Raw genomic sequence first — 26959 nt, forward strand, 5'->3', positions numbered from 1 at the left:
ATACATACATATATATATATATATATATATATAGCAAATGAAATACACACACATATATGATGGAGAGTTAAATCTCACACTTGAATTTTAAAAAATCACTTTTGTAACTAGGCATAATTTAGATCCCATGGCCTGAAATTCTGTGAAGGGAAGTTAACTTTGGAGGTCTGAATGAAATTCCAAAAATGTGAGAAATAGTTTTCATGAAAAGGAAGGGGAGGGGGTAAGGGAAGGTGTGGGAATTGTTTAATGAAACTAATGGATGTTTAAGGAAGTCATCAAACAACTTAAATTTTGAAAAGATATATTCAGAAGCTGGAAGCTGGAAATAGGAAATAGGGAATAGCAAAGATCTGTAATTGTGGTATTGGGCATGCTGAGGCTAAGAGCAATAACAAGGGGCAGGTTTTTTTTTTTAAACTTTTTTGAAGAACAAGAAAGAGCAAAGACAGGGTAGAATCCCTGCTCAGGGTGAATGGGTTAATAGTGATGGGAGAGAGAGAGAGACAGAAACAGAGAGGAGACATAGCTATTCAAATCTTGCTTTGTTTCTAAGGGAAACAGAATCTTTGGATTGTAAAGGAAAAGACAGAGATGGCTATTAAGAAGTTGATGTGAGGGGCAGCTTGGTGGTGCAGTGGATAGAGCACTTGCCCTGAAGTCAGGAGGACCTGAGTTCAAATATGGCCTCAGACCAAACACTTGACACTTACTAGCTGTGTGACCCTGGGCAAGTCACTTAACCCCAATTGCCTAAAAATTAAAAAAAGAAAGAAAGAAAGAAAAGAAGTTGCCGTGCAACAGAACTAGGGAGGTCATAGTACCTCGTTGTGCTTGATGAGTTCAAATCCCAGGCTCAGGTGAGCTATATCCCAAGATATTGAAAGAATTATTTGATGTGACTATTGCCTCCTACAGTGATCTTTGAAAGATTTTGGAGAGGTAAAGTCTTGCAATTTTATTTTAGAACAATCAACTTCATGAGTGCAGTATGGGGGGCAGAGAAGCTAAATTGATTTTAATCTGCATTGAGAACCACGATTTCCAGAAGTAGAAAGTTGTAGTCTTCTTGTTCTTGACTCTGGTCAGACCACATCTGAGTATTTTATTCAGTTCTGAGGACCACGTTTTAGAAAGGGCATTGATAAACTAGAGAGCATTGAGATAAGACATCCAGGAGGATGAAAGACCTCTAGTTCATGCCATATGAAAGTGGAAACATGTAGCCTGGAGCCAGGAGGCTTAGGGGCTACACCTTAGTTTCTTGTCCTAACTGTCTGACTATACTTTCTCACTTTGCTTTGACAGATTGTCATTCGTGTCACACCTTCTAACTGTGGGTGTCCCCCAGGGCTCTATACTGGACCTCTCCTCCTCTCCGTGTATTTTCTCGCTTGGTGAGGGAGAAAGTTTTGATAAGTTGAAGTTTTCTCCTTAGCTTTCAGGAGTTCAATTATTATCTCTTAAGCAGATGTTTCCCAGAACTATGTATTCAGCCCTTATTTCTTTCCTGTAGTTAGTCTTGTATCACCAGCTGCCTACTGGATATTTTGAACTGAATGCCCTGTAGGCATTTCAGAATCAGCATGTCCAAAACAGAACTCATTATGTTCCCCACACATAACTCACTCCTTTTTTTGAACTTTCCTGCAACTGTCAAGGGCAGCATCATTCTTCCCACTCATCCAGATTTATAACCTAGGTGTCATCCTTGACATTTCACTCTCTTCACATACTCATTACATTGCCAAATCTTGTGATTTTTACCTTGACAACATTTCTTGTATTCTTCTCTCCACTCACATAGCCACCATTCTCATGACTTCTCTCCTGGACTATTGCATAAGCCTCCTAATTAGTCTTCTTGTCTCAAGTCTTTCCCTATTCGAACCTTCACACACCTTCTTAATTGATTTTTCCCTGAGCTTATATCTGCTCACATCACTCCCATATTAAATGACCTCTGCTGCATATTGCATCAAGAATAAAACATGAACTCCTGTTTGTCATTTACATCCTGACCTCAACCGATTTTGCAGTCTGATTATACATTAGTCCCCTTCCTGCACTTTAGGATCCAGCCAGATGAGCCTTTTTTTCTTGCATCACACATGGCACTCCATTTCTAGTCTCTCTGTCTTTTCACTGGCCAACCCCCATACCTGGAATGGACTCCTTCCTTTTCATAGAATTCCTTCACTTTTCTTCAAGCACCACCATCCACACAAAAACTTTGTGGGACTTCATTCCTGATAGTACCTGTCTTCCCTTCCTTTTACCAACTTGTATTTGTTCTGTACTTATTCTTTTTTTTTTTAACTTATTCTTTATACATATGCACACAGATGCTTAGGATCATAGTTCTAGAAGATCATCCAGTCAACCCCCCTCAATTCATAGATGAGGAAGTTGAGACCTAGAGAGATTGTGACCTCACAAGGATCACAGAGGAGCAAGTGGTAGAGCCAGAATTCAAACACAGATCTTCAGAATTCAAATCATGCACCTTTTCCACTGTTTCTTTGATTCAATGTAAGCTCCTTGAGAGCATGGTCTGTTTTTTTTTTTTTTTGTTTTGTTTTGTTTTGTTTTGTTTTGGGGGGAGTTTGAGTCTTTGCTTCTCCAGGGACTGGTACAGTGCTTGGCATTTAATAGATGCTTGTGGATTCATTGATTGATCTAGAATAATTGTGTTCAAGCATTTGAATGCCTGTTATGTGCAAAGGTTATTAGGCTTATTTTCCTTGACAGCAATGGAAGAAGTTATAAAGTGGCCAAATATTAGAGCTTTCCAAAATGGAATGGGCTCCCTCAGGAAACATTAGGTTCTTCTCTGGAGAGAGGAGACTTCAGGGGTACACATTCATTATCTATCCCCTGTCTGACTGCACCTTCTCATTCTCCTTTAATCTTCATCTGTTGTGCTCACTGATTATTCAAAGGCTAAATTATTGCTTCTTGTAAAGGGAGTTCTTGTCCGGGTATAGCTTCTAAGGTCTTCCAACTCTGAGCTTCTGTGATTTTATGAAAGTTTTTTCTTGTTGTGATATAATGCAAGACTTGCAAATTGTTTTCTTGGCAGAGGTAATGGTTTGGCACTTGTTAATTCAGTTTTACTGGTTCTGTTTATGGATAGTAGCACACAGCCACAAGATAGTTTCTTAGGGAGGTGGTCTCACATAAATCTCTTGTGCTAAATCTAGTCTTCCAGAAAACATGGATTATTTCAAGTCCTTCTAACCATAAATTTAGGGCTACAACTTTAATTTTTAACCCTAATTTCTTAGTATAACATCTTTTTAATGTGAACACCTAATATACATTAAAAATACAAAGGCATAATTAAATACTTCAAGAACATATATTGGTAAGAAAGAGCACAACCAGCATCACTTCGAGCTATTAACTTCAACTGCTTCTGACTTCTCAACTCTGGAAACATGGCATTGCCATTCAGTTCTGCCAAGGTGGCAAAGTCTTTAAGAATTTTCTTTAGAATCGCATCTCTTCATTATAATCTGCTTTTATGTAATCCTTTTCTAATTGGCTTTAAGATTTCATTTTATTCTATTATGAGAGACCAAGACTGCAAAATTCTTAAACATTTTGGGCCTACCCAGAATGCTCTGAATGAAAGCTATTTATATTCTTAGGTCATAGAAACTTAACCACAGAATCTGAGAGTTAAAAGAGCCATCAACGATCATCAAGTCCAACTCAGATAATTATATCCAATATTTCCTTGAGATTTTCAAGTAGGGGAAGTCTACCACCTCTCAATACTTGCCATTTTTGAACAGTTGTAATTGTTAGAAAGATTTCCAGGTTTCTAGTCCTAGGCTTATTTCTCATTTGTTTTCTTTCATGGGTTAATTAGAAAAAACTGGAGGCTGTGAACCCATTAAAAGTATATTTTGAATCTAAGAATTCTATTTGGGCATAGAAATTAACTGTGTTTGCCTTCTGTGACTTTTCTAGCTTGTTCATATGCAGGTTTCACTTAGAATTGTTTGGTTTTTTTTCCTTTTATTAGGTCAAGATGCTGTTTTTCAGTGCCTTGGAGAAAATATCCTACAGAATGCCTTTGATGGCTACAATGCATGTATCTTTGCCTATGGACAAACTGGTAAGGCTACATTACATGACATTTCATGAGCAAACAGGAGAAGAGGAAGTAAAAACATGTTTGTTTACTTATATAGACAAAATTAGGCAGCATTATTCTTTAGAGAGATATATAAGAAAGGAAAAGTTATTTTCCCTTTTTAGCCCATGTATCATTTCATTATAAAGATAAGATAAGGTGGCGAAATTTATTTTCCACATGAAAGCATGGAAACTGTAACTTCTCTTGCCACCCTCGCCTAACCTATGGTTCAGCACACCTTTATACATCTGTAATAGGATACATCTAATGTTGCATAGCCAGTAACTGTGATCATTACTGATTTAATCAAAAATACTATGTAGCTTAATAAATTTTTGTGGTAAACAGGAAATTATGTTTGGTTTCAAGCAAATTAATGATTGCTGTAACATTGTATCTAGTAATTCACTCTTTATTCTTCATGATTCTGTGATCATTTACTGTTGTTGGGGGCAGTTGTGTGTGTGGGGGAAGGGTGTGGTTTGTTCAGTGACCTGTGGGAGGACTACTTCTGCTATGTACTTTGTAAATATTATTTTATTTTTTCTAATTACATGTAAAGATAGTTTTCAGCATTCACTTTTATAAGATTTTGAGTTCAAAATTTTTTCTTCTTCCCTCCCTCTCATCCCCCTTCCCCAAGATGGCAAACAATCTGATATAGGTTATACAGGTGCAATCATATAAAATTATTTCCACATTAGTCATGTTGTAAAAGAAAAACAGAACAAAAAGAACAAAGCCATGAAAAACAAAAGACAAAAAAAGTGAAAATAGTGTACTTCGATCTGCATTCAGACTCTGGATATGGATAGTATTTTCTGTCATGAGTTGTTTGGAATTGTCTAGGATCATTATATTGCAGAGAAGGGCTAAGTCATTCATAGTTGATCATGACACAATGTTGCTTTTATTGTATACAATGTTCTCCTGGTTCTGCTGACTTCACTTAGCATGAGTCCATACGAGTCTTTCCAGGTTTTTCTGAAACCTGCCTGCCCATCATTTCTTATAGCACAATAGTAATCCATTACATTCATATACTACAACTTGTTCAACCATTCCCCAGTTGATGGGCATCCACTCAATTTCCAACTCTTTGCTGCTATAAATATTTTTGTACATATAGGTCCTTTTCTCTTTTTTATGATCTCTTTGGGATACAGACCTAGTAGAGGTATTGCTGGATCAAAGAATATGCGCAGTTTGGTTGCCTTTTGGGCTTAGTTCCAAATTGCTGTCCAGAATGTTTGGATCAGTTCACAGCTCCTACCAGCAATGCATTAGTGTTCCAATTTTCCTTTATCTTCTCCAACATTTATCATTTTTCTTTTCTGTCATATTACCCAATCTGATAAGTGTGATATGGTACTTCAGAGTAGTTTTAATTTTTATTTCTCTAATTATTAGTGATTTAGAGCATTTTTTCATGTGACTATAGATAGCTTTAATTTCTTCATTTGAAAGCTGACTGTTCATATCCTTTGACCATTTCTCAATTGGGAAATGACTTGTATTCTTATAAATTTGACTCAGTTCTCTATGTATTTGAGAAATGAGGCCTTTATCAGAAACACTTGCTGTGAAGATTGCTTTCCTTCTAATCTTGGCTGCATTGGTTTTGTGTAAAACCTTTTTAGTTTAATGTAATCTAAAGTTTCCATTTTGCATTTCATAACATCTTCTAATTCTTGTTTGGTCATACATTCTTCCCTTCTCCATAGATCTGAGAGGTAAACTATTCCTTGTTCTCCTAATTTGCTTATGGTATCACCCTTTATGTTTAAATCCCGTACCCATTTTGACCTTATCTTGATATACAGTGTAAGATGTTGGTCTATGCCTAGTTTCTACCATACTATTTTCCAGTTTTCCCAGCAGTTTTTGTCAAATAATAAGTTCTTAACCTAGAAGCTGGAGTCTTTGGGTTTATCAAATAGTAGATTACTATAGTTATTGCCTACTGTGTCTTGTGTACCTAATCGAGTCCACTGATCCACCACTCTATTTTTTAGCCAATACCAAATAGTTTTGATGATTGCTGCTTTATAATATAGTTTTGTATCTGGTACAGCTGGGCCACCTTCCTTTGTACTTTTTTTTCATTAATTCCCTTGATACTCTTGACCTTTTGTTTTTCCAGATGGCTTTTGTTATTATTCTTTCTAGCTCTATAAAAATTTATTTTTGGTAATTTGATTGGTATGGCACTGAATAAACAAATTAATTTAGGTAGAATTGTCATTTTGATTGTATTAGTGTGGCCTCCCTATGAACAATTGATATTTTTCCAGTTATTTAGATCTGACTTCATTTGCATGAAAAGTGTTTTCTAATTGTGTTTGTATAGTTCCTGAGTTTGTCTTGGCAAGTAGACTCCCAAATGTTTAATATTGTCTACACTTATTTTAAATGGAATTTCTCTTATCTCTTGCTGCTCAGCTTTGTTGGTAATATATAGAAATGCTGATGATTTATGTGGGCTTATTTTATATCCTGCAACTTTGCTAAAGGTGTTCATTATTTCAAGTAGTTTCAAGTAGTTAATTCTCTAAGTATACCGTATCATCTGCACAGAGTCATCGTTTTGTTTCCTCATTGCCTATTCTAATTCCTTCAATTTCTTTTTCTTCTCTTTTTGCTAAAGCTAACATAACATTTCAAGTACAATATTGAATAATAGTGGTGATAATGGGCATCCTTTTTCACCTTTGACCTTATTGGAAAGCCTTCTAGTTTATCCCCGTTACCGATAATGCTTGCTGATGATTTCAGATAGATGCCACTTATCATTTTAAAGAAAGCTTAATTTATTCCTGGTACTGTATTTTGTCAAAAGCTTTTTCTGCATCTATTGAGATAATCATCTGATTTCTGTTGGTTTTGTTATTGATATGGTGAGTTATGTTAATTGTTTTCCTAGTATTGAACCAGCCCTGCATTCCTGGTATAAATCCTACCTGGTCGTAAATTGCTGCAATCTCTTTGCTAATATTTCATTGAAAGTTTTTGCATCAGTATTCATTAGGGAAATTGGTCTATAATTTTCTTTGTCTGTTTTGCCTCTTCCTTGTTTAGGTATCAGCACTGTATTTGTGTCATAAAAAAGAATTTGGTAGGATTCCTTCTTCACCTATTTTTCCAAATAGTTTATATAGTATTGGAAATAATTGTTCTTTAAATGTGTGGTAGAATTCTTTTGTAAATCCATCTGGCCTTGGAGATTTTTTTCTTAGAAAGTTCAATGATGGCTTGTTCAATTTCTTTTCTCTAAAATGAGGTTAAGTATTTTATTTCCTTTCTGTTAATCTGGGAAATTTATATTTTTGTGAATATTCATCCATTTTACTTAGATTGTCAGATTTATTGTAATGCAGTTGGGCAGAATAGCTCCTAATTATTGCTTTAATTTCCTCTTCATTGGTGGTGAATTCACTCTTTTCATTTTTGATACGGGTAATTTGGTTTTCTTCTTTCTTTTTTTAAATCAAATTACCCAAAGATTTATCTATTTTGTTGGTATTTTCATAAAACTAACTCTTAGTTTTATATATTAGTTAAATAGTCTTCTTACTTTCAGTGGTATTAATCTCTCCTTTTATTTTCAGAATTTTTAATTTGGCGTTTAATTGATGACTTTTAATTTGTTCTTTTTCCAGCTTTTTAAATTGCATGTCCAATTCATTAATCTATTCTTTCTTTGTTTTATTCATGTAAGCATTTAGAGATATAAAATTTCCTCTAAGTACTATGCATCTCATAAATATTAGTATATTGTCTCATTATTCTCATTTTCTTTGATGAAATTACTGATTGTTCCTATGATTTGTTGTTTGACCCGCTCATTCTTTTTTTTTTCTTTTTGGTGAGGCAGTCAGGGTTAAGTCACTTGCCCAGGTTCATATAGCTAGTAAGTGTGAAGTGTCTGAGGCTGAATTTGAACTCAGGTCCTCCTGACTCCAAGGCCGGAGCTTTATCCACTGACTCACTCATTCTTTAGGATTAGATTAATTTTTGATCTATATTTCCATGGCTGTTTATTACATCTGATTTTTATTGCATCATGATCTGAAAAGGATGCATTTAAAATTTCTGACTTTCAGCATTTGATTGTGAGGTTTTTTGCCTTAATACATGGTCAGTTTTTGTGTAGGTGCCATGCACTGCTGAGAACATGGTATATTCTTTTCTATCCTCATTCAGTTTTCTCCAGAGGTCTATCATATCTAACTTTTCTAAAATTCTCACCTCCTTAACTTCTTTCTTGTTTATTTTGTGGTTAGAGTTATCTAGTTCTGAGAGGGGGAGGTTAAGGTACCCTACTAGTATAGTTTAGCTGTCTATTTCTTCCTGTAACTCATTTAACTTGTCTAAGAATTTGGATGCTATCTCACTTGGTGCATATATGTTTAGTATTGATATTACTTCGTTGTCTATGGTACCTTTTAGCAAGGTGTAGTTTTCCTTCCTTGTCTCTTTTAATTAGATCTACTTTTGCATTTGCTTTGTCTGAGAGCAGGATTGCTACCCCTGCTTTTTTTACTCTATTTGAAACGTAATATATTCTGCTCTAGCCTTTTACCTTTAATCTGTGTGTGTCTCTCTGCTTCAGATGTGTTTCTTGTAAACAACATATTGTAGGGTTCTGGTTTTTAATCCACTCTGCTATCCACTTCCACTTTATGGAAGAGTTCATCCCATTCACATTCATAGTTACGGATACTAACTATGTACTTTCCTCCATCCTGTTTTCCCCATTTATACTTTTCTCTCTCTCCTCTCCGCTTGTCCCTCCTCACCAGCGTTTTGCTTCTGACCACTGCCTCCTTCAATCTACCCCGCCTTCTCTCATCCTTCCCCCTTTCTTTTTCCCTTCTCCTTCTCCTTCCCTATAGCATAAGATAGATTTCTTTACCCAACTGAGTATGTGTATTATTCCCTATTAGAGCCCAGTCCAATGAGAGTAAGGTTCACACAATGCTCACCTCCTCTGTTCTTTCCCTCTACTTTAATAGGGCTTGCATGCCTTTTTATGTGATATAATTTACCCCATTCTACCTTCCCTTCCTGTTCTTCCAGTGCAATCTTTTTTTTTCCTTATTTTTTTAATCACCACATCAAAATCAACTTATACCCACACCCTCTAAGTATACTCTTTCTAACTGCCCTAATAGAGATACAGTGCTTAAGAGTTTATCTTTAAGTATTATCTTCCCATGTAGGGATGTAAACAGTTTAACCTTATTGAATAACATGTTTTGTTTTGTTTTTCTGTTCTGTTTACCTTTTTATGCTTGTCTTGAGTCTTGTATTTGAAGTTTGAGCTCTGGTCTTTTCTGCAGGAAAGTTTGAAAGTCTCCTATTTCATTGAATGTTAATCTTTGCCCTGGAAAGATTATGCTCAGTTTTGCTGGGTAGTTGACTCTTGGTTGTAATCCAAGCTTCTTTGCTTTCTGGAATATCATATTCCAAGCCCTCCAGTCATTTAATGCAGAAACTGCTAAGTCCTGTGTAATCCTGACTGTGGTTCCTTGATACTTGAATTGTTTTCTTTCTGGCTGCTTGTAGTACTTTCTCCTTGGAGTTTTCAATTTGGGATCTCTTTCAGGAAGTGATTGGTAGATTCTTCCAGTGACTATTTTACCGTCTGGTTCTAGGACATCAGAGCAGTTTTCCTTGATAATTTCTTGAAAGATGCTGTCCAGGATGTTTTTTTTTTTTTTTTTTTTTTTTTTTATCTTGGCTTTCAGGTAGTACAATAATTCTTAAATTATCTCTTCTGGATCTATTTTTCAGGTCAGTTATTTTTCCAGTGAAGTATTTTACATTTTCTTCTCTTGACTGATTCTTGATGTCTCATAGAGTCTTTAGCTTTTCCTTGCCCAATTCTAATTCTCAAGGAATTTTTTTTTTTTCCCTTTTTGGTGAGGCAATTGAAGTTAAGTAACTTGCCCAGAGTCACACAGCTAGTAAGAGTCAAGTATCTGAGGCCGAATTTGAACTCAGGTCCTCCTGACTCCAAGTCTGGAGTTCTATCCACTGCGCCACCTAGCTGCCCTAGAATTATTTTCTTCAGTTAACTTTTTTACCTTCTTTTCCATTTGGCCAATTCTACTTTTAAAGGAGTTGTTTTCTTCAATGTTTCTCCCCCCTCCTTCCCCTACCCAAATTTGGCCCATGCTATCTTTAATGGTAATTTTTTATTTTTTTTTTTGTTTTCAACATTTGCTTCCACAATATTTTGAGTTCCAAATTTTCACCCTATCTTGCCCCTCCCCCCACCCCAAGATGGCATGCATTCTAAATACCCCTTCCCCTGGTCTGCCTTCCCAAGCATCTTGTACTGGAGTCCAGGGATCTGGTTGCTGGCTTTCTGCACCAGTGTCTCTGGGGCTTGCAGTTTGCCTGTTGCTTTGGGACTGGAGGCCTTACTGCTGACCTGCTGAGCTTGGACCATGGCATCTCGGTTGTTGATCTGTGCTGTGACAAAAAGCCTCCCACTGGCTTGCCTGGACATTGCCTATGCTGGATTGCATTCCTGTTTTATCCAAGTGAGACAGACCTTTCCTGAAGTCTTTCTAAGTTATCTTGGACTGGAAAGTTGTTTACCTGCTTCTTTTTGTGGATTCTTTTGCTCTAGAATTCTTTTAGAGGCTTGATTTAATGTTGTTTCTGAGCAAAATTGGAGAGAGCTCAGGCAACTTCCTGGCTTCTCTCCACCATCTTGGCTCCTCCCCTTTGCTATTGTATTTTGGATAGAAGCAATAATATGTCGCACTTACAAAATCTACTTAGTGTTTTCAATTTGGGAAATATTCTTGGCTTTTTAAAGGGAACTCTTCCAATTTGGCTCCTTACTCTTCATTTATTTGAAGTGATATTTGGTTATTTTTATATGTGAATTTTATTACAGAAAATCTCTATTCTTTATTAAGAATTCTCTTCCATATGCATGGTAGTGAAGCTTGTGATTTGCAATCATTATCACTTGTCAGCAAGCATTATTGAGTCCCTACATTGTATTTTTGGATATAATGGAGATATTTTATAATAACAGAGTCTGTGAACCTGTTCCCCTCTCCAAAGAAATTATTATAACCATGTCTTATCTTTTTTTTAGGGTCTGGAAAATCTTATACAATGATGGGCACGGCCGACCAACCTGGATTAATCCCAAGACTTTGCAGTGGCCTCTTTGAAAGAACTCAGAAAGAGGAGAATGAAGAACAGAGTTTCAAAGTTGAAGTATCCTACATGGAAATCTATAATGAGAAAGTTAGAGACCTCTTGGACCCCAAAGGGTACAGAAATTTTAATCAAATAATGTTGTGTGACCTCTGTTTTTTGTTTGTTTTTTTTTCAGACTATCCTATTTATTTAATTGGCTTGGCAAAAATGACATTTTCATATGGACATCCATTAGGAATTTATTAACTTTGAGTAGATTTTACATTTTTTAAAATATATTTGCACTACAGTAAATTTTTATTCAGTGTATGTTAGACCTGGATCTAAGTACCATGGAACAGATAAAGAAGAATAAGACACAATCCCTACTATTAAATCTATAATGTAGTAGGAGATATGAGCATGTACAGAAATAACTAAATATAAAATTTGCATGAAAATTCAAGGAGAAAAAGGCATTAAATGCTTTATAGGTTCAGAAGAGGGAGAGATGACTCAGAAGGTTTCAGAAAACTTCATGGGGGAGAAGCCATTTCAATTAGACCTTAAAGGAGGAGCAGGAATTGGGCAAAACTAGAAGCATGTTGTGAAAATCAGCAGTATAAATAGAGGTACAAAGAGGGGCTAGTGAATGTTCTGTGTTGTTAATTGTATAGTTGGTGGTGTGAGGGTGCGTATTGGAATGGCCAATTTGGGGCCGGATTGTGGAGGTCTCTGAATGCCTCGTAAAAAAATCTAATTTTTTTCTTGTAGGCAGTGGCAAGCTCATAAATACTTTTGAGTAGAGGTTGCCATAATCAAAGGTGCAGTTTGTAGCGAACTGGGGTCTCTATCCACACTTCTGTCTTGGTGGGTAGAGCCCCTAGAGAAATTAAGGCTGCATGAACTGGGAGGGAAGTTTGGGAGTCCTGACTATTGGGGGATAGTAAAAGTATGTGTTTGAGTGTCTATTCATATTTTTATCTCTCACTTTTACTCCCAGCTTTCATTTTAGTCTAATATAAAATATGATAATGATTTAAATTAGTACTTGAGCAACTGATACTTGAAAATAACTACTATCTTTATGAATCTAGTAGCTACAAGTAGAAGTTAAGAGAAGACCAGAATTGCCAATGAGAGTCAAAGACAAAATTAGCCGAAGTCTGAAAGATAATGATAGTGACCAATGTTTATGTATCACTTTAAAGTTCTTAAAATGCTTTGTTTGCATATTTTATCTCATTTGGACCTCACAACAACCCCACTTTATAAATGAGAACACTAAGTTTGAGCTAAGTTAGGTGGCTAGTACATGGTTGTTTGTCTTCTGTCTATCAGAGGCAGGATTTGAACCCCAGGCCTTCCTGACTGTCTCCTTGATATCTTCTTGTATTTAGTTGATTCAGAGTTTTAGAAGTTCCATTGGTGCAGGCAGGGTTCTGATTAGTTGATCAAGGGATTGAAGTTGTCATAAAAATAACTGAAATAAGATCAGTGTCTTGTTCATGACAATCATGGAAATGTAATAGAATGGATTATTTGCCACATTATTCCATCATGCAAATATCATACAGAATGTTAGTTGTTAAAACAAAATAATGGTGGAGAACCTATGCCTCACTGCCTCTTGAATCCAGTTTCATCCATTCTCTGAGGGCAAGTCCACAGAGATGCTATATCCATCTGTACCTTTACTTACTAAATTGCAATAAGCTCCTCGAAGTCTTTAGTGTCAGTGCTCTAAAAAAATAAGTGATGCTCCCTAAATGTTTGAATCTTAGTGGTGGTGTTTGTACGTGTGTAGGTCTGTATCTTTCTCAAGGTCTTTTCTATCCCTCTGTATTTTTGTTTCTTTCTCTTCTTATTTTCTTTCTTTCTTTATTTCTTGCCATAATATATTATTGAGGTATTCTACATGTTTTGTTATTTTTCTTGACTGGAGCCTCATGTTTCCTGTTTTGAGGGGAAAAAAAGCAGATGAATGAAACGTTGATTTATTTTGCCCGTATTAACTAGATAGTATTTACGTGTGTGACCCACAATTGATATTTTTTCTTTTTAATTCACTTACTACCAATGGAATAAACTTTCACCATTATGGATGTGGAGAATGCAATCTTTATTGTTTCTTGTCCTTAGATGTTGTTAAAAGCAAAAACATCAAAAAGAATTAGGAGAAAATTGTGGAATGATATGATGTTTGCAGAAATATCAATCCCTAATTAATTATAATTTGAATGTAAAATTGTAGCAAATTGAACAAAGCCTAAAAATACAATATTAGTATAGTAATAATAATGACTAACATTTATTTAGTACCAACTATGTGCCCGGTGCTATGCTAAGCATTTTGTAATTTATTATCTAATTTGATCTCATAAGAACTCTAGGGGGTAGGTATTATTATTATCTCCATTTTACAGATGAGGAAACTAAGGCAAACCGGTTAAGTGACTTGTCTAGGGTCATGTAGATAGTAAGTATCTGAGGCTGGATTTGAACTCAGGTCTTTCTGATTTTAGGACTAGTGTTTTTATCTACTGTGCCTCCTACATGCCTCATGAAAGTATGAAAAATACTCTTTTCATGTCCAGTTAACAAAGGAACAACAAAAGAAAGTGAGATTGAAAAATTGGTTGCTGTCAGAAGATTGAAATATTACTGATGCAAAAATTATTAAAATGCTTGATTATTGAAACTAAAAGACATTTTTTAAACAAGAGAAGAAAAGTACAACTGATTGATACATTGAAAAAGTTAAAAAACATGTACAGTGGTAATACCTGTGGATCTCCCACCTCCACTAAGGAGTAGGTTGGAGGTATTTTCTCATATATCTCTTTATTTGATCTTGATCTTTATAATTTAAATTTACTTTTGCTTTTTTTGGTCCATTGTTCTTTCCCTTTACATTGTTGTAGTTACTGTGGTTTTTTTTTTTTTTTTCCTTGGCTCTGCTTACTTTATTCTATATCAGGTCATATAGACCTTTCTATGCTTCTATGTAGTCATCGCTATTGGCAATGGTTATTAGCCATCATACTCTCACCCATATGCATATGTTTGTATTTATATAGGGGTGTGTGTGTGTGTGTGTGTGTGTGTGTTTGTATAATTGTTTATTTATCTTGGATACCAAACCCTTGTCACAGAAATTTGATACAAAAAATTTTTTTCCCCATTCGACCACTTCTCTTCTTATCTTAAATGCATTAATGTTTGTGCAGAAGCTTTTCAGTTTAAGGAATAGATTGTATGGTTTTGTTTTCTTATCCAGTCTTTCACTCTTTTTCATATATTGTATTATTTAATCCATTCACATTTAAAGTTATGAGTTAGGTTTATATTTTCCTCAATCTGTCTTTAAAATTTTTTTCAAGTAATGATTTTTTCCCTCTTCTACTGTAAACACAGTATTATGTTTCTTCTGTTACTTTACTTCAATGCATTAAACATTTATCAAGTGCCTGTGTGCCAGGTAATTGCCTAAATGCTTTAATCTTTTTAAGGTGACTTTGTTCCTGCTGCCTCGCTTCTCCTCACCCCGATCCTCTCTTCTCATTTGTTACCCCTTTCCCTTTAGGGTTTTGTTTATTAATTCTTGCCTGTGTTTATCTGGTCATATGTTTCTTTCTCCTCTTTTTTCCTCTCAGTCAAGTAGATTTCCCCTTCCTATCCTTCAGTTAGTCCTGTTTGTTTGCTTTTTTCATTTAATTTTTTTGTACCTCTTTCCAAAAAAGACTTCTCTCTTTTTCATTATCCAACTTCTCTTTCTTTTTACTCTAGACTCTCATTCTCTGCTTTATTACTCCTCTTATTATCTGGTATCTCTCTTTTCTCTGTGTTCTTCAAGCAGTCAAAGGTTCCAAGGTATCCATTCTAGGCTCTCCCCTCCCTTCTGCCACTGAACAATAGGGCTTACCCCATAGATTCTCCTTTTCCTATGTCTCACTTCCAGAACAATGCCAGTCATTGCAGTGTCAGAAGACATTGCCCCATAGGGCCCCTCTCCTACCATGTCTTTGTTTATATAGCCCACCATTGATCTATATCCTCTCTTGTTGACCTTTTTTTCAACATTTGCCTAGAACTCTCCTCCCTGTGTCCATACTCTTCCATTCCTCCAGGTGCCAGTTTCCCTGGGCGTTCTGACTCCCCCCTCCCAGGACAAGTAGACTTTTCAGGCTCCAAATTCCCTTGGCCTAATCCAGTGTGAGTTCCTCATCTGCTTTCATTGACCAACTCTCCTCACACAAAAGGCCATTCATCAGTGGAACCCCATCCTATTGAGGTTTAGGGGTGCTGGAAAACCAAAATTGCAACATGCGGGTCCTGCCCAAATGAATTTGACCCAAGCCTTCTTTCAGCCAGAAGTCTATTAGAACCTTTTTAGAAGTTTCATTTTATTTATTAGGTTTGTTAGAACACTGATTGGAGTGAACGAGATTCCTAGTGAGTCTGCGCTGTTGGCTAGTTTTTAAGAATCTGAGCCATTGGTCAGATTTTAAGAATCTGATCACCTTAGTGGCTGCCAGGATGGATCTTATGTACAGAAAGACTGTGGGAGAGATCTAGGAGTGGCCAAGTAGTCTGAGGTGACTGTGAGGAGGGGTCTAGGGAGGATTTTGATGGGAGTGGCCAGTAAGCTGTAGTGACTGTGAGGTAACAAAAAGCCAGAGACCTGGACTACCTGGACCACTTGGCCAAGGGAGAATGGAGTCTAGATAGGATTTAAGGTTGGGAAGTGGCCTGGGAAGGTAACAGAACAGAATTGGGAGACTGGGTATGGCCACAATGAAAGGCCTCAGGCTAACGCCAGAGACTTGACCATGTGGGAAAGTCCAGGGTTTTTCCTTTTAGGGGTTCAGATCTCATTCCCACCTCCAAAATAAGACCTCCTTCCTTTTCCCCTTCCTCTTCACCTTCTCCCCTGTGTAGAGTTTTCCCTTTCTGAGACCACTGTGGTTCCCTTCCCCTCCTTGCTAGCCCTTGATTTGAATCCTACACCCCCCAGCCCCCTTCCAACTCCCTCCATGACTCACTCCTCTCTATTCTCCTGCTTCCTTCCTAGCCCCTTCTAGGTACCCTCCTATGTTGTAATCTAATCCTACAAAAAAACAAAATAAAACATTGATTCTCCTGTTGGTGGGATTATCACCATTCTATTGTCTGTCCTTAATGCCCCCTGTCTGGCTCTTCACTATTATCTCTTACAGAGAAAAGAAATCTCTTCTGGTGTCTCTGTTGTCACTATTTCAGTTACTGTCCTTGTACTGCATTTATTCTTTCCTCTTGCACTTCTGTTGTTTGGAGTGTTTGAGAAGCAATCTCTTCAGTTCTGGTTTTCTTTTCAAAAATATTTTGAATTCTTCTTTACTGAATGTCCATCTTTTGTCTGATATGATTAAACTCAGATTGTAGGTTTGGTCACACTGAGCTGCATCCTGAGCTCCATTGTTCTTCTGAACACATCATTCCATTCCTTCCTCCTTTTTTTAGTAGATGTATAGTCTTGCATTATTCAAATGTCCTTTTCTTTGTATTTGAAGGTCTTTCTCCTGTTGGCTTTCAGAACTTGTTTCTGAATTTAAGTGTTAAATTTTACCACCATGGGTTTGTAGCCTTGGGTTTTTTTCTGGGGGGATCTGTTAATTCTTTACATTGGAATTTTATTTTATTATTTTTTTTGGTGAGGCAATTGGGGTTAAGTGACTTGCCTAGAGTCACACAGGTAGTGAGTGTTTTGTGTCTGAGGCCAGATTTGAACTCAGGTCCTCCAGATTCCAGGGCTGGTGCTCTATCCACTGTGCCACCTAGCTGCCCCTGGAATTTTATTTCCTATATTCAGAAATTCTGGGCAGTTCTCTTCTGTTATTTCCTTCACTATGGTGTTAAGATTTTTTGTCCTGTCCTTCTTCTGGTAGACTTAAGATCCTTAGGTTGTCTCCACACATTCTGTCTTTAAGATCTGTATGTTTTGCTTGCATAGGGACCCAGTTTTCTTTTAATGTTATTGTTTTTTGCTTCTCTTCTAAATTCTCCTTCACTTCTATGTATTACATTCCCAGTCTGTTGTTCTCGCTTTTGTTTTTTTTGCTGAGGATTGCCATTGCAGCTTCAAGTTTTTCTTGAACTGCTCATTATTTTCTCTGTGTAGGACATAAATTTTGCTCTTGTAATTCTCATTTCTTTTTTAAACCACTCAAGAACAGTGTGTTGTGGTTCTGTGTTCTCAGATTCCACAGGGTCCTCTGTCTCATCATTTTCCTTTGTTTTGCAGTATTTACTCATAGATGCCTGCACTCTGGAGGCTATATCACTTTGACAGATGAGTGGAGGATGGACTGGAGTAAGGAGAGACTTTTGCCAGGGAGATCATCCAGCAGGCCATTGCAATAATCTCCATTATGAGAGGAACAGGACAGGAAGTAGAGGCATCAATTACAGATGGCCTTCTTAAGGACAGTTTAGCCACAAAAGGGAGAAGAGATATCGGATGATAACTAGTGGGCATGGATGGATTTAGTGAGGACAGGAGAGACATGTTTGTATGCAGTTGGGAAACAGCCAGTAGACAAGGAGTCGAAGACAGGTCAAAAGTAAAACCACAGACTCTACTTGGCTGAAGATCTTATGTAGAAATCCAGCTTCCAACCACTTCATACCCTTTTTATTCCCTCTCTGCTATTGACTTCATATACTCTCTACTCTTTCTTTGCCTGTTTTCTATCTCAGCATTTTCTAAACCTTTATGCTGGAATTAATGCCTTCACTTAGCAGCATTTATTTGAGTTCAATTCTGTAGTCTAAATTTTAACCTTTTAGCACTCTTTTCCTAGATATCACAGTTGAATGAGAAATTTCTACTTTTTTCTTAAACAAAATAAAAACACCATTTAATTATCAGTAGGACAAAATAATAATATTACAGATGCTAAATATATAAGAAAAGTTCCTAAATAATAAAGTACATCACTATCCACGTATAAAACTTGGTCATCCTTTCTTACCAGGGCACTGTCAGTATCTGTGGTAGAATGGGCACATATGGGAATCTGACAAAAAAGCCCATGAGGGAAAAAACTCACATTCTTGGGATACTTCAGAATTGTGGACTGAATATTTTGATGTCATTCATGGAACATCTGCACCACATGAAACTGCTTCTCTGCTTGTTGTTTGTCTTTTGGTCTTTACCACTTGTCATCTGGGCAAATCCTACTCCTTTTCTCTCCTGTACTGAAACCATAGCATTTACAAGCTCTTTGAATTTACCATCATCCTTAAAAGGGTATTTAAAAAGTGTTACTTTTTACTCTGAAAACCAGTCCCCTTTAAGCCAGAGAATTCCAAAGCTCATCAAATTCTGTGCCACTGGCCTCTATGGCCCAGCTCAGCCAGGTAGGTGCTTACCTAGGTGCTCTGTTGTCCAGTCTGAATAGGGCTCACAGCAATCCAGCTCAGATTGATTCCTCAAACAAGACAAATAGACCCAGCCAGCGTAACAGACTTTAGAACAGTTGTGATGCTTGTCTCCTCATTCTTGTTTCCACAACATAGCAGAACACAAAAGAATATTCTTTATGAAACCATAAATCTCTGTTTAATACCACTTGTATGTTTTAAGCACATACTGTATTCTATCTGTTACTTTCAAATCTACTGCTTGTCTGTGCTCTCTTCAGTACTTTGTTCTGTGAGTTTTTAAACAATGTGTTAGTAGCTCTCTTTTCTCATCATTACTGTTGCTAGCCACCTCCCTCTCCAATGTTTCATTATAGGTTGTCATTAGACATAACTGGTAATTGCATTGATCAGAATTCCTAAGTCTTTCTTTTAAAAATTTATTTATTTATTCATTTATTTTTGTTACATTTTAAGGTCCGACTGTCTCCCTCCCTCACCCCTCCTTTCCCATCCCGCACTAGAGAAGGCCACCATCTGACATAGATATATACGCGCCCCCCCCCCCCACGTAAATCCATGCTAGGCATACTTCTGTTTATCAGTTTTTTCTCTGAAGGTAGATAGCATCTTCCTTCATAGGTCCTTTGTAGTTGATTTGTGTATTTATAATACTCTTAGTCATTCACAATTGTAGAATTCCTAAGTCTTTCAAAGTTGTTTTTCTTCATAGCGTTGTTGTTCTTGTGTAAGTTATTGTGGCTTTTGGTATTTCTTAGAGCCCAATAACATTCTATGATGTTCATGTACCACCATCATTTGTTCAGGTATTCTCTATTTGTATAATTGCATCATCCTCCATATTACATATGTATCTTATCTTTATAATAGTCTATAAATTGTATTAGGACAAAGTCCATTTCTTATCTAAACTTTTATTTCCCTAGTGCCTGATAGAATCTCATTCCATTCTGGACATAAGTCCAACCTTACCTCCCGAGTTCCAACAGGAACCCTTCCATGCTAGTGGGTTGGTCTAGACACGTCTCTGTCTGCTTGTACCACTCATTCACCTTGCCTATAGTCTCCTCTTGTGCTCTTATGACCTCTTTAAAAGCATTCCTTTATCACCATGCTTGGTGATCTCTTTTGGAGAGAGAAAGATCCTGATCTCGGGACCTGTTGCTTTGGAATGTGAACGCTAAGGAGAGGAGAACACAAGGAGTTCTAGAGCTCTCATCTCTACAACTCCTGACGTCTGTATACTGCCATGTATTAGAATTTATTTCTCGTGTGTGTCTATGTGTGTGTCACATGGATATGCACATATATTTTAAAGTTCCTTGAAGTCAGGGAACATATGCTATGTTGCGGTATTTTTTTTTTTTTTTAGGCAGTTGGGGTTAAGTGACTTGCCCAGGGTCACACAGCTAGTACGTGTCAAGTATTTGGTCTGAGGCCGGATTTGAACTCAGGTCCTTCTGACTTCAGGGCCGGTGCTTTATCCACTGCACCACCTAGCTGCCCCCATGATATTTTTTTAATCTTCAAAGTGCTCAGTAAATATTTTCTGATTTTATTATTGATCTATATCAAATGTTAATGGAACAGTAATTCATATTTATATAGCACTTTAAGGTTTATTGAATACTTTCCTAAATAGCATTGTGAGTTTGGTAAGCTTAAAGCATTATCATCTCCATTGTTTAGATAAGAAAACTTATCCTCTGTGAGAAAACTGTTCTTTTTCCTTTCTTTCTTTCTTCCTTTCAAACAGAAAGCTTTCAAGAATAGAAATTAAGTCACTTACTTATGGTCACAGAGTTTGTGAAAGAGTTAGAACCAGGATTCAAACTCATGTCTGCATGAGTGTACCCTCTGTCTATAAATTTGTGCTGTTTTCATTTTGCTGCTCGACCTAAAGGTGTCTTAGGAATTAAAGTGAAGTATAAGTACTATTTACCCCATATTCATTTTTTCTCTTCTCGCTTTATGTATATGGGTTATACATCAAATATATGTATTATATGTGTTATAGATTTTTCTCATCTAGAAATCCTTTTTTGGAAAGAGTTTTCTAAATTTAGAAATAATTAATTTAAATTAAAAGAACAGTCCAAGAAAAAAGTTGAGCCAATGAGATTAGATAATTCTCAAGATACCTGACCCCCCTGTGACAATAATGAAACCTTTTAGATTTTAGATTTACAGTGAACATTTATTGAAGCTCTGACCTCTGTCTGACAGTGTATGATGTGCCTCATAGACTGTTTGGGCTTTCTGATTTTGCATTTTTAGCATTCCTTTGTGATGGTAAAGTCATCTTGCTGTTTTCCTTTGGAGTGATAGACTACTTGACTGCAAACTATGTCTGTCAGTCAGTTTTCCCTTTAGGTTTCTAGCGAGCATAAATTCTTCTGGGGTCAGGCCAACTGGTTTTTATTGATTTGAATCTTTGTTGAATTGAAAATCCTTTTTTATGAACCTTTTTGCACTTTTCTTTTTGAGATTAGACCACTAGAATTAGTCGTTTGTTTTTAAGTGAATTATTGTTTCTTTGTGAACAGAAGCCGTCAAACACTGAAAGTCAGAGAACACAACGTACTGGGTCCTTATGTTGATGGGCTTTCTAAATTGGCTGTCACAAGTTACAAGGTAAAGAACATTTATGTGAAATATTCTAATTTATCATTTGTCCTGTTTTGTTGTTTCAACTTTTCCTGTAACTGATTGTAACTTTTATAAGAGATGAGGCCTCATTAGGAAGCAAAAGCTGTGTGCTCTTACCATGTAATTCACAAAAAGCTTTCCCCCTGCAACAGAATTGTCTTTCTCTGTGTCCTTCTGCTGAACCCCTCACTCCCACCCCTTCCTTTATTTTCTAAAGGTAGACTTTGCTGACGGGATATATGATGGAGAGTAATAATTTTGATGAAATTGTGTCTATAGCTGGGCTAATTTATATTAACTGTTAGTTTATTATTTAGAATTCAAGGTCTATTTTCAGATCTAAGAGTGTTCTTCCTATCTAACTTTTCTTTTTAATTTTTGTTTTTGTTTTTTGAGGATCACATGAAATACAATGTATATGAAAGCATTCTAGAAAATGGTTAAGAGAGGCAGCATATTTTCTTCTTCAGTGTTTTTTTTTGCATTTGGCCAATTGTATTTTTAAGGACTTGTTTTCTACAGTTAATTTTTGTCCTTCCTTTTCCAAGCTGTTTACTCTCTCTTGCATACTTATCATTTCTTTTCCCAATTTTTCTTCTACCTCTTTTATTTGACTTTTAAAATTCTTTTTGAGCCCTTCCAAGAAGGCTTTTTGGCCTTGAGACTTTGTATTCCCCTTTGAGGTTATGGATGCGAGTATATTGACAATGCTATCCTCTTCTGAATTTGTGCCTTGAACTTCCCTGTCCCCATAATAAGAATCTGTGGTCATTGTCTGTTTCTTCTTTTTTGCTCATGGTGTTTGCCTATTTCCTGACTTTTAAAAAGAGTTGAGCTCTCCTGCTGGAGTGCTGAGGGCACTGACACAAGCTTCTTGTGCTGGGATCCCGGGACCTGGTCCCTGGCTTTGTGTGCTGGGTCCTCGGGTGCTGCCACTTGGAGTCTGTAAGATTCTGGCAGTTCACCTGGTGTTGGGCAGAGGTCAGCAACACTGGAGCTCTTGGGGTGGGGGTGGGGGGTCTGGCCCGGGGGGGCACGCCTGCTCACTTGGGTCTGGCACTTGAGTTTTCGTTTGGCTCCTGCTCACCTGGGCCTTGCAGTTGGATGTTTGGCTGCTAGAGGATGTTTGTCAGCCTAGAGCTTTGCCTCATGGAGTTGTGCTTCCCAGAGTTGTGCTGAGGCACTGGGAGATTTGGCTGCTGGAGAACACTATTACACATGGTGGTTTTCTGAGATGGTGTCTACTGGTTCCCCTGCCTGCACTGAGGTACTTGGGAGGTCCTGTTGTTAGTGCTTGCCTGCTTCACCACCCTGGGGCTTAGAATCTCCTCCTGGTTTTCTGAGGTGAGGCTTGCTTCTGGCTTGCTGGGATGCCTCCCATCTTGTACTGCTCCCTCTCCCCCTGAGCAAGAGGGGCCTTTCCTGTTAATCCCCCAAACTTCTTGGGCTACAAGACTGCTGCACCCTGTCTTTCTGCTGGCTCAGCTGTTCTAGGTTTTTTTCTGGGGCGATATTTTCTGGGCTTTCAGAGGTGAATAAGGGAAGGTAAGAGCAATTTACTTCTCACTCTGCCATCTTAGCTCCTGGAAGTGGAAGTCGAGGCAGCACATTGTCAAGTCAACAGGCATTTATTTGTTCATTCATTCATTATTTTCTAGTAACCTTGGGCAAGTTATTTCATCTCTCTGAGACTCATTTCCTTATTTTAAAATTGAGGATGTAGGAGTAACTAATCTCAGAGGTGCCAGACAGTTATTTTTTTAAAAATGGTATTATTTTTATAGTACAGGTCATTTGAGAATTACTAAAGAGTTTGAGTCTTGCCTTGGACACTTAACTAGTTTATATTACCCTGGGCAAGTCACTTAAACTCTTTCAGCCTCAGTTTTCTCATCTATAAAATGGGGATAATAAATAACCCAATTCTTCACAGAATTATTATGAGGATCAAATGAAATAACATACATACAATGCTTTGCAAACCTTTTGTTTTGTTTTGTTTTGTTTTTTGGTGAGGCATTTGGGGTTAAGTGACTTGCCCAGAGTCACACAGCTAGTAAGTGGTATGTGTCTGAGGCCACATTTGAACTCAGGTCCTCCTGACTCCAGGGCTGGTGCTGTATCCACTGTACCACTTAGCTGCCCCTGCAAACCTTTTAGTGTTATATAACTGTTATTATTATGGAGACAATAAGAAGAGGGGGAACTTTTTATAGAGATCTTAAAGAAATTATAAAGTTTTAAAATATTTTGATTTTTTAGAAACCAAATACTAGATCAGATAGTGGTAGGTAAATGTGAGCTGAGTAAGATGGTACATAAGACTTAGCATCATCAGATTTAATCCACCTTAAATCAAGTTTGACAATTTCCAATTGCTGACCTTTTTGTTTTTATTTTGCTGATCTTTTTTTCCTCATTTTCTCATTCTCAGATCCTATTTATATGACCTTTTATAGTTAATGTTTATGGTTCCGTGAGTGTCTTTCTCTATCATGTTGAATAGTTTTCCTCAAAGATCTTTTTCCTCATTTATCATTGTCTTTATTTGCAAACCTTGTTCTGTTAAAAGAAATGCAATTACACTGAATGTCTCTGCACAATAAGAAATTATTGAATCCAAACTGTGGACAAGGAATCAAAAGATATTCAGTTAAAAAAAATCATTCAGATAGAATTTGGACAATTTCTAGGAGTTCTTTGGAGTGGAATTTTATTATTTTAACTTTCAGTGATTTCATGTAATTTAACTTTTCTTCTTAAGGCCTCTTGCCTTGTTAGGCTTACCTTTTAGTTTATTATTTAGCAGTGTGTGTGTGTGTGTGTGTGTGTGTGTGTGTGTACACACATGCGTGTGTATGATGGCCTGTTTAAAAACTTTTGTTACAGGTAAGACTACTTACAAAATTTTTACCCTGTTCAACATGTTGAGCAGTCTTTGATTTTGTTCATTTCCATATCACTGGTGAATAAAATAGTTAATGTAGTTGCTATAAATTGTATTAAATAAAAATTTGAAAAAAGTGGTTTACTCTACAACTTGTGTTTCCCTCACTGGACTATTTTTGTTATTACATGAATTTTCTTTATTAATGTCCATTGTTTCTCCAAATTGCAAAGCATTTATTTCATTCAGTGGGTCTTAGCTTCCTCTTCTCCAGAATCCAAAAGCCCTCCAAATTAGCCCCTTTTCTTCTTCCCTTTTTCTAATCTCTGAGGAAGAGGTTGCTCTTCTTGCCAAGACCACTTCATTATTTTTGGACCCTTGCTCTTCTCTCCTCTTCTTTTCTTCAGGCATCTGTTCTTTTGGTATTTCCTTCTCTGTCTTGTCTTCAATCTTTTCTCATCCACTGATTCCATGCATGCCCACAAACATGCCCAGTTCTCTGTCTTTAAGACACCTTCACTTGACTCTGCCATCCGCTCATGTTGTCCACATATATCTCTTTACCCCCAAATTCCTAAAGTCATCTATATCTTCCATTTCCTACTCATTTTCACCCCTCTTTAATCATGCTTTAGACCTCATCATTTTGAAATCACTCACTCCAATGTTACCGACAATCATCGGGCTTCTAGTTTTGTCAGCCATTTTTTAGTGCTCATTATCCTTGCCTCACCTTTTGATAGTGTTGCCCATTTCCTTCTTCTGCACACTCTCTTCTCTCTTCTTCAGTTCTTGTAACTATTCCTCTGCATTTGCCTTTGCTGGCTAATCAATCAGTAGGCGTTTAGTAAGCATGTACTGTGTGCTGAGCCCTAGATATTCAGCTACTCAAATGATTGTGTTCTAAATGTTTCCTCCAACGTGTACACTGCAACCCATCCAAGGTTACCCATCCTTTGTGACTCTCATCCATCCATGTCCTGACAGAAGTTCATGAGGGGGTCTCTACCTGACTTGGGGAAAGCCTTTCTTGCTTTCTCCTGATATGCCAAGGATGGCAGTGGAGCAGTCAGGCTCTTCGCCTGTAATCCCAGGTCCTTGCCACGTGACCAGCCCAGCTTTTCTTCCTTTTGTTCATTTTTTTGATGACATCTTAGCCTTTCTGACCTCAGTTTTCTTCATCTGTAAAATAGGTATAATAAGGTTGTTGTGAGATTCTCCTAAGATAATAATGTATACAAAGTATGTTAAAAACAGTAAAGCAAAATATAAATGCCATGTGCTTTTTTTTTATTATTAGAGGAGATATCTCTTCAGTTATGGGTTGAACTTTATGACCCCCTGAGGTTACATATTCTAACTCTGAAACCTTGTGACCAGGGTGTGAAGCCTTGAACTGTCACTTGCTAGCTCTAAGACTTAGTGTAATTAACTTAATGACTAGAATTAATATTTTTCGTTGGAATTGGAATAATAATACTGTCCTGTTTGTCTCATGGAACTGATTTTAGGCTCAAATGAGGTAAGATTTGTAAAAGTGTTTTGAAAAATCCTCTTCCCATACCTTGGTAATTTATTTCAGAACTCAGATATGAAATTAAGACTTACAGTACTTCAATTTTTTTCTCTTCTGGGCTTAACAAACATCAACAGACAAACATTTCACTATGTGAAAGAGAACAGAAACAAAATTATCTACGAAACTGTGAACTTATACTAGAAATGTATATTTAATTTGAATTAAATATTTTCAGTGATCAGACATTTATTTTTTTATCCCTCACATACCTTGCCCCACTGGATTGAAAAGAAAAATCAAAACCCTTTAAAATAAATACACATAGTCAAAAAAACCAAATTTCTATATTGACCATGTCCAAAAATGTATTTTTCAAAAACTCTTCTGTCAGGAGGTGACCAGATAACGTTTTTCATCATCAGTCCTCTGGAGTCATGGTTAATCATTTTGTTGGTTAGAGTTCTTAAATCTTTAAAATTATTCATTTTTCCAGTATTGTTGTTATCAGATAAATTGACCTCCTGGTTCTGCTCACTTCACTCTGTATCAGTTCATACAAATCTTAAAGTTTGGGGGAATTCCCACTGCTCTGCAACGTTGCTGCTCTGGGCCAAATGGAGGTGGAGGGGAGCAGTGTCTTTAATCTTATTACAAATATACTTATTTTACCGAATTTCATTATCCATGAGCATTTCATTGTATTCCATTTCCAAACTGGAATCATTGGACTGGCCTAAGGCAGGCCTGGCCTGGAACAGCTAGAGTATAAAAAGTATTGGCCAAGTTCTCTCAGTGTTGCTTTGTGGAGGACTTTGGTATTTTAGTCCATCTTTGGAGGCTTGTTTTTCAGTGATGTCTGACTCTTCACGATGCCATTTGGAGTTTTGTTGGCAAAGACACTGGAGTGCTTTTCCATTTCTTTCTCTAGCTCATTTTATAGATGAGGAAACTGAGACAAACAGGGTTAAGTGACTTGCCCAGGGTCACACAGTTAGTAAGTATCTGAGGCTGAATTTGAACTCATGCCTTTCAGACTCCAGGCCTGGTGCTGTCTCCACTGTACCACCCAACTGCCCCCTTTAGAGGGTAGATAGGAACAATGTCATACTTTCATAGCAACCCACTGACCTTGCCAGCAGCAGAAGGAGAAGAGAAAACTTCA

General features: G+C 37.0%; 1 protein-coding gene across 1 annotated transcript in view; it reads left to right on the forward strand.

Annotated features, from left to right (window-relative positions):
• The window catches only part of KIF13B (kinesin family member 13B), a 246338-nt gene that overhangs the window by 78497 nt on the left and 140882 nt on the right, over positions 1–26959 (forward strand). The window contains exons 5-7 of the mRNA XM_027853795.1: positions 4034–4126; positions 11268–11448; positions 21289–21376. Coding sequence (XP_027709596.1) covers positions 4034–4126; positions 11268–11448; positions 21289–21376 — 362 coding nt within the window. The remainder of the gene's footprint in view (positions 1–4033; positions 4127–11267; positions 11449–21288; positions 21377–26959) is intronic.

This window comes from Vombatus ursinus, unplaced genomic scaffold (assembly GCF_900497805.2).
Source record: "Vombatus ursinus unplaced genomic scaffold, bare-nosed wombat genome assembly UNPS02010219.1, whole genome shotgun sequence".
NCBI classification, from domain to species: Eukaryota; Metazoa; Chordata; class Mammalia; order Diprotodontia; family Vombatidae; genus Vombatus; species Vombatus ursinus.